The 12,027-nt window shown below is 41.2% G+C and overlaps 1 protein-coding gene across 6 annotated transcripts in view; it reads left to right on the forward strand.

Moving 5' to 3' along the window:
• Positions 1-12,027, forward strand: part of SMARCAD1 (SNF2 related chromatin remodeling ATPase with DExD box 1) — a 66,237-nt gene that overhangs the window by 12,223 nt on the left and 41,987 nt on the right. For 5 of the 6 annotated variants that reach the window (XM_032762576.1, XM_032762578.2, XM_075066160.1 and 2 more), the window contains 2 exons: positions 5,151-5,319; positions 8,142-8,205. In XM_032762576.1, coding sequence (XP_032618467.1) covers positions 5,151-5,319; positions 8,142-8,205 — 233 coding nt within the window. Of the gene's footprint in view, positions 1-5,150; positions 5,320-5,351; positions 7,459-8,141; positions 8,206-12,027 lie in introns of those variants that run through there. The other variant, XM_032762581.1, reaches the window with a different exon arrangement.

Below are 12,027 nucleotides of genomic sequence, written 5' to 3' on the forward strand. Positions count from 1 at the left end.
AAGTAAATAGCTGTGAAGCCCCTGGAAAGGGAGTGGCTGAGCCATGTAGAGGATGAAAACCTACTCCTGCTGTTCGTTAGACCATTAGCTCAAGTGGGAGAAGTGTGCTGAGATCTTAAGGTCACAACTAGAGCTTGTCAGAAAACTTGTCAAAAGTTTTTCCCTGGGGCGGGGGTGCGGTTTCAACCAATAGAGCTTTTTTGTGAAATTTCAATTGTGGAAAAACTTGAAAATTTGTTTGCAGTGGAAAAAATCTTTTTATTGAATTTTGAAATTGAGTTTTTTTCGTTTTAATTTTTGGATTACTTCATGACGTCGTATAGTTTAATATGATTTTGTGCAATGGAAGTTGTTTTTTATGGTTTGCTGTTTTTAGAAACTTGGTTTTGTTTATAATTTCCTATGCTAAAAGAACACTAAGTCTGCAAAATCAGACACTCAGAAGATGGGAAATGCCAGATGTAAGGTGGTCTATGCAGTTTTTAATTATATGATTCACAGAACCACAGCCTCATTGATCTCCAGAGCACAGCCTATCCTGTGCACTGAATTGGGTCTATGTAGTGAATGATGCTGTTGTCTATAGCACTTCGCACCAGCAACCACACAACAAAAACACTAACCCAGGAACCTATCCTTGCAACAAAGCCTGTTGCCAACTCTGTCCACATATCTATTCAAGGGACGCTATCATAGGACCTAATCACATCAGCCACACCATCAGTGGCTCGTTCACCTGCACACCTACCAATGTGACATATGACATCATGTGCCAGCAATGCCCCTCTGCCATATATATTGGCCAAACTGGACAGCCTGTACACAAAAGAATAAATGGACACAAATCAGACGTCAAGGATTATAACATTCAAAAAACAGTCAGAGACTTCAACCTCCTGATCACTTAGTTACAGACTTAAGTCTCAATACTCCCAACAAAAAAACTTCAAAAACACACTCCAGTGAGAAACTGCTGAATTGGAATTCATTTGCAAACTGGACACCATTAAATTAGGCCCTAAAGACTGGGAGTGGATGGGTCATTACACAAAGTAAAACTATTTCCTCGTGCTAATTTTTTCCCCTTCTGTTACTCATGCCTTCTTGTCAGCTGTTGGAAGTGGACCATCCTGATTATCACTACAAACTTGTTTTTCTCCTGCTGATAATTGCCCGCCTTAATTGATTAGTCTCGTTATAGCTGGTATGGCAACATCCATTTTTTCATCTTCTCTGTGTGTATATATCTTCCTACTGTGTTTTCCACTGCATGCATCTGATGAAGTGGGTTTTAACCCACGAAAGCTTATGCCCAAATCAATGTGTTTTAGTCTCTAAGGTGCCACAAGTACAGGTCTGTCTCATCTTATGTGGGGGTTCCGTTCCGCAGTTAACGCGTAAAGCGAAAACTGTGTATAGTCAAAATTGCATTGAGTTGAATGGTGGGCAGAATCAGCTGCACTACAGAAACAGTATTCAGATTATTTCGGTTTTTTTGCCAACCGCGTAAAGCTGGAATCGCGCGTGTTAAATGCGTGTAAGGTGCGACAGACCTGTACTCTTCGTTCTTTTTGCTGATATAGACTAACATGGCTACCGCTCTGAATTCTATAGCAGTATTTCTCAACAACTGGTTTATGGACCCGCACCTCAGGTCTCTGACACAATTTAGGAAAGTAGCAAGCCAGTCCCTGGTATCAAAAAGGTTGAGAAACACTGGTTTATAGGATCCCTGCCTCATTATTTGCCGAAGTTGGAAGGTGTGCGGTGGAGGAGGCACAAGCTTTTGCATATCAGCCCCTACTTCAGCTTTTAATCCCTCTTCCTCCCTAGGCTTTTATCCTTCTTTTCTCCTGAGCTCCTGTTCCTCATTCCTTTCCCCTGCATCTCTTCCTCCTCTGTTCCTCACGCCTCTGCATTTGAGTGAGGCTACGTAGATCTTTTCCAAGTTGCCATTGTGCCGGCATGGGGACCATTGAGAACACAGGAGTGAGCATCTCTCTCTCAGTTCCAGTGTCTGGTGCCATATTGACCCCTGCTAGTAACAATTGTGGCAAAAGTCCTGCCCAGCCGCTGAATTCCTGGGCTGGGAGCATGCTCAGTTGCACTATGGGATAGCACATGTAGTCATGTTGGTATGTGGGAACTGTTTGAGGCTGGAGCATGCTCATAAACAGTCTTCAGAGAATTTAGCTGTCAAATGCTAACAAGTCTTAACTGAGCAAACTGCAATTTGGGGGAATGTTTACAGGGACGGTAATTCTGGTACCTGAGCAATCCGCTCACAACCACCCTTGCCAAATTTCAAATCTGTGCTCTAGTGTATGTTGCTATTAGTTTTTCAGCAAAATGATTATTAATTTTTTTTATTGTAGGTAAAATGTATTTTTCCTTAATCTTGTTCGCTCAGACAGCTTAATTGTTTTAGCTGAAACTTTTATAATATTGTCAGTTTGAAACAGGTACCTAGCATGGAAAATTTTCCCCTTAACAATTAGTTTTGTGAAGTTATAAACCACTGAAAATAAAACCTTTCTAACAGAAAGTGTCAGGAACCTGAGCTCCCTAGAATATATGAAAAAAATTCAGTTCATGGGTCAGAATTAAACTTGCCATGTTGTTATTAAGTATGCATTTCTTTATGCTCATTAAGAATGTGATCATGTTGGCAACGTAAGATTTATGATGTCCTTAACTATTTACTAAAGTGAAATCCCGCTATAACACGATAATTGAGGTCCAAAAAATTTGATCGTGATTAATGTGGGGTTGCGGTATAGCGAGGTTTACCGTTTCAAGCTGGTCAGTTTCTCTTGGGCAGAAAACGACTTGCATTTGCGAACTGCCCATAACAGTAACTGAAGGGGTGCAGCTCCAGCAGCGAGGGCTCTCAGCCATGCAGAGAGAGAGGGAAACACTTGGGGAGAGCAGGGGAGACGTGCGAGGGGCAGAGGAAGAGTGAGGAGCAGCTGGGAAGGAGAATGGCTCTTCTCACCAAAAGAAGAAGCTAGGGTAGGGGGGAAGAGGCAGTGGGGAAGGCACATTCCATTTTTTGTTTGTTTTTTTTCCTTCGGCGGCGCTCCGGACTCTTTTTTTTTTTTTTTTTTCTTTTTTTTCTTTTTTCTTTTTTGCGCTTTGGTGGCACTCTGCCTGTTTTTTCTTTTTTTCTTTTTTTCTTTTTTTCTTTTTTTTTTTTGCTTGGGGTGGCCGGAGCTACCTTATGATCGTGTTATATCCGAATTCACTTTATTGCGGGGTTTCCCTGTACCTTCTTTTCAAGTACTTGGGATTTTATACATGATATGATTGGTGAGCACCTTATTTAGCAAATGCAACCTTTAAAATGACATTTGTTGTTGTTTTTTCTTTGGACTTAATTCAAATATTCTTTTCCTGCAGGTACTGAAGCAAAAAAGTTTTAAAATATATTAATAGAACTATAATTTGCGGCCTTGCTGTATTTAAACGTTACAAGGGGTACTCATCCTCCTGCTTAAGGGCATAAACTGATCCCTAGCTGAAGTTGGAAAGGAATTTTTTGCTTTGTTACAGCTTTGTGGTGTTGTCCAGGTGTATTTTAGATTTGCTTAGCTTTTTAAGCACTAGTTGTAGGCAAGAACAGGATAGTATCTGACGAAAAATGAAAATATTTTCTCAAATTTTTGCACGCATCTTTTACAGAGGATATTTTATTACACTTTCTCAGCATGATGGTTATTCACATATTGCAGTCTAATGGAAAACTATGTAGTCAGAGTCAGTTGGAAACAAAAATGTTGTTGTTTCCAACTGCCCCATCTCTATGCAGACACTTACCTAAATTGAATTGCTGTGATGCTATCCTATGTATAAGTAGGTTTAGGTCCTGCCTGTGGTACAAAACTAAAGATAAACTGAAATGTGGTTCCATTTTGTAGGGTTGCCAGTTGTGCGTAAGCCGTGATAGATTTGGATATATCCAAGTTATACCTCTACCTCGATATAATGCTGTCCTTGGGAGCCAAAAAATCTTACCGTGTTATATCGAACTTGCTTTGATCCACCAGAGTGCGCAGCCATGCCCCCTCTCCTCCCCCCCGGAGCACTGCTTTCTTTTATTTTATTTTTATTGGAGATATACCAATCTCCTAGAACTGCAATGGACCTTGAAAGGTCATCGAGTCCAGCCCCCTGCCTTCATTGGCAGGACCAAGTACTGATTTTTGCCCCAGATCCCTAAGTTCCCCCCTCAAGAATTGAACTCACAACCCTGGGTTTAGCAGGCCAATGCTCAAACCACTGAGCTATCCCTCTGACCCTTTACTGTGTTATATCCGAATTCGTGTTATATTGGGGTAGCGGTGTATATCTCAGGGACATAGTTAAAACAATATTAAGTTCTGTATATGCTGCAAGATGGAGCCATTTTTTAAAATATATTTAAAATATTGTAAGTAAGTCTTTTCATGTGCTTCACTTTTTAATTTAGGTGACATCTTGGATATGGATTTTATCCTTCCCTGAGTGAGTTTGTAAAGGCCCTGTCCGCACTATCATATTATCTCTGATGAAAATTTATATTGGACCTTTTGAGCCTGAATTTGAGTTTAGATAATACCTTAGTCTATTTCCATTTGTGAAAGAGTGAACTTTGATGGTACTGACAAGACACAGATAGTGGCATTACCTATTGATGTCAAGCCTTCTGTTGGCTACTGTAATGTTGAATGGCTATGCGATACAATAGGTACCAGATTGCCACCCTCAAATCAAAAATGGGTTCACTGGTATTGCTAAGCTAAAGTACAGTAGACTTCTGAGAATTGTAGATAACAAGTAATATACAACCATATCCACTGCTATGCTGGATATTAGTAGGTTGCAAGACTCAAAGATATCTTGCAAAAAAAGTGGATTTGTGCTATTTTTTTGCTTTATGGTGAATGAATAAGGCCTTCATTCAAGAGAATTTTTTCCTATTGTTAAACTGTGCTGCCAGTGATGCATGGTTTCAGTTCTATTACATTGTTTCCAGTTTCTTTCAAAGAATGGTAATACACTAACAGCTACCTGATATGAATGTAAGCTTATTTTCACTGAACAATTATGGGAATGCTAAAACAGAATTCCTAAGAAGAAAAGTCTTATTATTTCTTTTCCTTATATGGTAGCTCTGAACAGTCTGATGATGAAGAGCCTGATGATGTACCACCTACATTTACGTATGCAAATGATGCAGACCAGTTGCCAGACATGGATGAGGAGGAAGACATCAGAGATGCGAAACTCCAAACACTGAAGGAACTCTTTCCGCAAAGAAGTGACCCAGAATTATTACAAGTAATACTGTTTGGTTTTGCAGCCTATTTCCTAGGCAATGTGTGTGTTTAGTGCCTTCCATGTGAATGGAGGAAGAACTTTTTAATTCTTTTATTAGCAAAAGCTTATTTCCATTTGATAAGATTTTAAAGTTCAATTACCATGCTCCTAAAAAGTCCCCCTTTAAAGCTTTTACGTTCTTATTTAAATATATTTAAAACATGTTAGTGTAAATGAGGCTAAACTGTTTGCTAAATAACTTGCAGAAAGAGACACCTGTTTCATAGAGGTTAGTCCTTTCCTCTCTATCAGTAAAAATGGTCATCAGCCCCATTTAGACAGGCAGAGTAAGGCAACTGATGTTTGGTGATCATTAGCCACTATATAACTTTTTTTTTTTTCTAGTATAGTCAAAGACATGGACTTCAGTCCCACAGGTTACTCTAGACATTTTTTTTTTTCATAGTCCTAAGTTCTCTGCAATGAAAATCAAACCTAGACTACTGCCTTGGGACTTCATGAAGGAGAATTTCCATATAGCTTCAATTCATTTTGACTTAGAACTACATCTCTGGTATTTCTCATTAGTCTCAGGTGGGCTGCCTAATGCGTATTGACTGATGTTGTCACAGTATGGATGCTTGCTTTTAAGCATGATGATTGACAGCTCTACCTTCCTTTAGCTGAAATGTATTCTGTGCCACTTTCCTCAGATTAAGACCTCAGTCACACCTGTGCAACTTCAATGGTGCTACACACGTATCTATCTATGGCACTTGCATATGGCCCCCATTGCCATAGTATGTGAGAACTTCTCAATCTTTACTGTATTCATCCTCATTGCACCCCTGTGAGACAGGGCAATATTCTCCCCACTTGACGAGTGAACTGAATGACGTTCTTAGGTCACACAAGTAGATTGTGATGGATCAGGATATCAAACCTGTGCATTTCTTGTCCCAGGTTAACGTGCTAACCACTGGGCTATGCTTCCTTTCTGAGAACTTAAATAATAAGTGAAGGCTTAACTTGAAGATGGCACGGGTGTCACTGGTGATGTGTAGATAAGAAAGAACCCATCTTGACTTTCAGATGTCAAATTGTGTTCAGAGCTGGTTGTTGGACAGGGGGAGAGGTGGAAGTTCTTTGAATGGCCTCTGCACATGACCACTGTTAGGGAGATGCCAACCAGTGTAGTAGAAGCAGTGCCTGTTGGAGTACCCAAAAGCCCCACCCCATAGCTTTAAATGTTTGAGGCAGTACTATAAAGGGGGCAAGGTGCTTCAATCATCTTAGTTCTTTCCAAGTGTTCTAGCGTATCAACCTGGAACTTCTGGATGCTCTTACTCAAACTTAGTTGTGAAACAAAAATGAACTTTAATTCCTGTATATGATTCCTTTTTGTTGTTTCAGTGTAGTTTGAGGGAATAAATCTCTGCTAGCTTAGTTTTTAAAGCCTTGGCATTTAAGTCAGCCAAATTGAGTCTCCTTTCATCATAGCCTTCTTCGGTCCTTCCTGAAATCTATCTTGGTCCTCACTGCCTAGTGTCTTTGCAAGTAGATTGGTGGTTTCTTGAGGGACAAGGGTGCTCCAACTGGTACTGTTACTTGAGAGTGCCACTTTGCTCAGCTGTAGGTGTATGTTCTCAATAGTGTGAGTATGCAGAGGATCATCGTGAAAGAGGCTACTTAATAGTAAGAAATCTCTTCTTTTTTACTTCTATACTGAGCAAATTTGGGCTGGAAAATACAAAGTGCTGTTTTTAGTGTCACTTTTCAGGGAAGAATTGCACTTCACAGTACAGTAAGGGTCAGAAAAATGACTAAATATTACAGTTTATTACCCAGTAGATCTGCTCCCTGATTTGTGTTCAGTCATATCTGCTGACTTAAGTTACAATGTTTTTAGCTATTAACTGGAACTCCTGTTAGCTGAGTTGACTGCATTCAATTGACTGAGAGACTAAGAAGGCTTCTGTTCTGGTTCCCTATGAACAGAATTTTCTAAATTCTAGTGGCAGGGCTAATTTTTGCCCTTGTTTGCACCTGTGCAACATTCTTCTGGGCATTGTAAACAATAGTCCTTTTGTCACCTGTTTTTACATCAAAGTTCTCCTATAGCCTGTCTTACCAAGCCCTCAGGAAATGAATGACTCCAGGGTGAGTGGTGCCTGCTTAAGACAGCTACCCTATTGTCATCAACCTGAGGCGTTGTGTAATGATTAAAATTGGGGGTGAGAACATGGACTCCTGAATGGTATTTCCATCTATGCGACTGACATGTTCTATGACCTTTGGCAAATTACTTTGTGTAAAATGAATGCAGCACTTTAGAGGTGTTGAAGTTCACAAGTTTATAAAAATACTCAGAGCCTCAAATGCAAGATATTATGTAAGGGGAGGGAGAAGGGTCAGTTTCTAGAATTGGGGATAAGAATACATAAAAACTCCCAGAGCAGCACATGATACCCTATATATGCCTGTGATCCAGGAAGTCAACAGATATGAAAGACTTAGCACAAAGTAATAAAACTGCTAAATAGAGAGTGTTTATATTTACAACTAGATGGAATTTTAAGCTTCCAGTGCTGGAATTTTAACTAGGTTAATTTTTGAAGAAATTAAAAGTGAACACTGATATGTTGAGAATATTCAAGAAATGCAACAAGTGAAACTTGAGTTCCTGAAAAGCAGTATTTCAATCCATATTTTTGCAATGCTTTCAAGGCAATAACTGGCCCCTCTATTTGGCTTGTAAAGCAGTGAAATGATAGTTTGAACCATTAATTAGCAACTTTTTTCTGTTCAATTTGTCACTGATCACTTAATTTTTCTCTTGTTAGTTGATAGAATCAACAAGCACAATGGATGAAGCAATAGCTGCTGGTCTGAAGTTTAATGATGAAGGTATGCAGTAATCTTTACCAGTGGAACATTATACCAATTGTGCATTATTGAGGAAGATTTTTCACATTGCAGCGAATGTGAGGGGAGGATATTTAAATTGAAGTGCAATAAGACATGTATGCAAAGAGAAAAATACTCACACCGTTTAGTTTTTCTCTTCACTTAAACTGTTTTAGATTCTTTCCATGCTCTCATAATAAAAGGAGAGTTTGGTGGTTTCTGTAGCTCAAGGTTGCTCTTCTCTGTAGAACAAGAGTTGCAGTTTGAGCAATTGAGCGATCTTCTTGGCCGTTTTCTTTCTCTCTTTATTTCCTATGCAAGGGAACTGAAATGGAATACCAGAGCTTTTTACCTCTAGATCCTGTTCAGATCCAGCCCAGGTCAATATTGGCAGTCATTTTATCTGGTTTAGTGGCCCACGGGAAGTTGACCACTAAAATCCAGTTGGCTGGGTTCTAATTCTGAATAAACGAATGCCTATATGTTGATTGGTACCTTTTTTATAGCATTATATTCAAGGTTTGTTGTGAATTAAGTTTTAAAGCTTTCCTCGAAGGACCTGTTGAGTGTTAGCTCAATAGTTTTTGCCATTAATGGTGAATTCAGGAAAGCGGCATAAACACTTCTAGATTAAGATAAACTTTTATTAGCAGTAGCATGAAGAAGTTACTTCCTTCAGGGCTTTTTCATGAGTAAATTCATCCTGTAAGCTTGTTTGCTTAGGATGAATGTTTGAAATATTAAGTCAGAATTGTTGGAGTGTTAGCCATCTTGCATATCTCCAGACATTTCTGGAAGCTCTAACAGACTCTGTCTTTAGGCCCTAGAGATTTTTTTTTTTTTAAATGATGCCTTATGGGCATTTGAGATGCTTAGTAATGTGATGGAAAATCTCAGTGTGTGGAATGGTACAGAGCAGCAAACACGTGACGCTCTTACTATTTGGCTTTCTTGGTGTCCTCCATATAAATCCAGAGTCAGACCTTTTTCCCCAGGATTAAATCATACTCATTTTATTGGTGGTTGGTTACTGCTTATGCAAAAACCTGAAGAGTGTGAAATCAAGATGAAATAATACAATAACGTAAAGATGAAATAACAAGTTTTGATTAATGCAGTCTCCATCTAGCTACAGGAACTATACCTGTGTTCTTAGTGAATTGGAGGCAGAGCCATCCCTAAGGGCGTGCAGGGCCTGGGGCAGAAGTGATGTCACTTCCTGGACCAACTGTGCAGGGGATGGGAGGCTGGCTAGGCATGGCCCTGCGCATGCTTTTCCCTGGACCCTGCTTCAGCAGCACTGCTGGGCTCCAGGGGGCTGGGGCCATGCTGTCCACCTTCCCGGGGTTAGGGAGGCTGCAGCAGTGCCCCCGTGCTCTCTCCATTCTGGTGTGCTCTCCCTTGGGTGGGAGGGGCAGACTGGGGATAGACTCTCCTAGCCAGTGGTTTGCCTGCTGCACCGGCCAATTATGCGGCCGCACGGGGCCCCCCAAAGCATGGTGGACTGGAGCTGTTGCCCTGATTTGCCATCCCCTAGGGACAGCTCTGGTTGGAGGTGTGAGAGTGAGAAGTTATCTGTAATTAGATCACTTTCAGTTTAATTATCTGGAGAGAGATTTAAATGAGGGGGGGGCAAACTAACACTCATGGGCCACATCCGGCCCGCAGGACCCTTCCCTCTGGCCCCCGAGCTCTTGCCAGGGAGCGGGGTCAGGGCAGGCTTGCGGGGGAGCCAGCCCAACTCTCTGGCAGTGCGGTGAGCGGGGTGGAGGCTAGCCCCTGGCCCATCCCCTTCTGCTCCCCTCCCTCAGTCACAGTTCACCCAGCACCTGGGCAGTGTGGCTGCAGCTCCGGACAGGCAGCACAGCTATAGTGCCGCCACCAGACCTGGTGCTCCAGGGTGACATGGTCCGGGGGCAGGTAGCAGGGGAAATTCTAGGGGAGGTGAGGAGCAGGGAGGGTGGCAGCGGGAGGGTCAAGGGCCCTGGCCTCTGCTGACAGGGACAGAGGCAGAGCAAGCCAGGAGCCCCCCTCCACCATGCTTGGCCCCTGTCCCCAGCAGCCAAGCCCAGACAGGAGCAAGCTCTGCCAAGCCAAACAAGCAGGGGAAACACAGGGAAAGGACTGAGACCCCTTTTCCCTCACCTCACAGGTAACGTGAGGCATGTAGAGCAGGGAGGGTTGGATAGGCTGCAGGAGTCTTGGGGGGGCAGTCAGGGCGATTGGATGGGAGTGGAGGTTCTAGGGGGCAGGGGCCAGGCCAGGCCATGCCTCGCTGTTTGGGGAAGCATAGCCTCCCCCAGCCTTTCCTTACCCGGCCCTCCATACAATTTCTGTACCCGATATGGCCCTAGGGCCAAAAAATTTGCCTACCCCTGCTTTAAATGATCAAGATGTCTTTCATGATAAAGATTTCATGTTTGTGTTTTGTGACATTAGCAGAGCAACAGCTCAGTGTCCCTATACCCTAAGAGAAACTAGTTTTTTTTCATCTCTCCCCTGCGCTGTGCTTGCTTACATTAGGAAGTAATTTACATACAATGATCCCCTATGCATCTTGAGATTTTGGTCTATTGATAATATAGCTATGACAGATGCTTAGTACTATCAAGTGGTTTTAATACTTTGTGTTGTGTGTGTTTGAGTCCACGGTGAGTTTATACTTTCTGATCTCAAAAAGCAGTTGAAATTGCCTTTATATGTATGATATGTTGAGGATGAGAATTGTGATGCTAGTAATTAAAAGATACAACTTAAGCATTCCATCTTCAGCAGATCTCTATTTAGACTTGTTTCAAGAAATAAGTGAAGTCCCACCTGGAAGAAAATAAATCCTAAATTAAGTTGGTTTTATTATTATTACCAAATTTATTTTAAGTTAAAATAATTTTATAGAAGTCAGTATCGCATTTTTAAAATGTTCATATCAAAATATTTGCGATGAGCTCATGCCAAGTTTGATTTCTAGTATACGGTCTTTACCTTTTAGCCATACTTTTTCATACAAAAATGCAATTTCATATCCTTGCGTACAAGCCCATAGAAACAGGTGTTCTAGGAAGTAAAATTCTGACAAAAATGACATCTGTTGCTTTCATTTAAAAGATTTAGGCAGGAGTAAGCATGCCTGAATGCACTGGCATAAATCATCTGACTTTGGGCCTGTTTTGAGAAGAGGAGGCATCACTGAACAGCTGCTTTCCTGCCTCAACACATAATGTTTTTTCTTTTTGTGAAAGTTTACAGCTGATTGGGTGAGGGAAAGAATAGGCAAAATTCTTAACTACCTTTGTTGTTCAGATTCTCTCTGGCTAATGACAGAACTCATGTTTATAGCCAGAAATTGAGTCATAGCCAGTTTCTTCATTTAAACAATGCCTAAGAAGTATGAACAGTTTTAATTGTTGAATATTAAAATTAAATATTAAAATATTTAATACAGAAGTTCTCAAATTTTGTGTAAAAGGTATAGTTATATTATTTGCGTGCTCTGTTCAACCCTGAAAGACAGAGTGGAAACAAAGTATGAAATTAAATCAGTGGCTTATAGAATTTAGCTCACTTTTCTTCTTAGTGTGTTACTAAGTGTTGATAATAGTGGTGTGTGTTGACTGAACTCCATGGAATTTTGAGTGCTTGTCCGGATCTGTATATCACTGTAGGTCTTTGTGTGACCAGATCAGTTGTCGCTAATACTTGTCAGGGCAGCACATGTGCCCCATTGGATCCATATGCATGCAGCCAAGGATGTAGAGGGCTGAGCTGCTCCAACCCACTTTCAGTTCGTCTTACCCCTCTGCCTCCTCCTCGCTGCGAATTGGA

The sequence above is a fragment of the Chelonoidis abingdonii genome, chromosome 5 (assembly GCF_003597395.2).
Source record: "Chelonoidis abingdonii isolate Lonesome George chromosome 5, CheloAbing_2.0, whole genome shotgun sequence".
NCBI classification, from domain to species: Eukaryota; Metazoa; Chordata; order Testudines; family Testudinidae; genus Chelonoidis; species Chelonoidis abingdonii.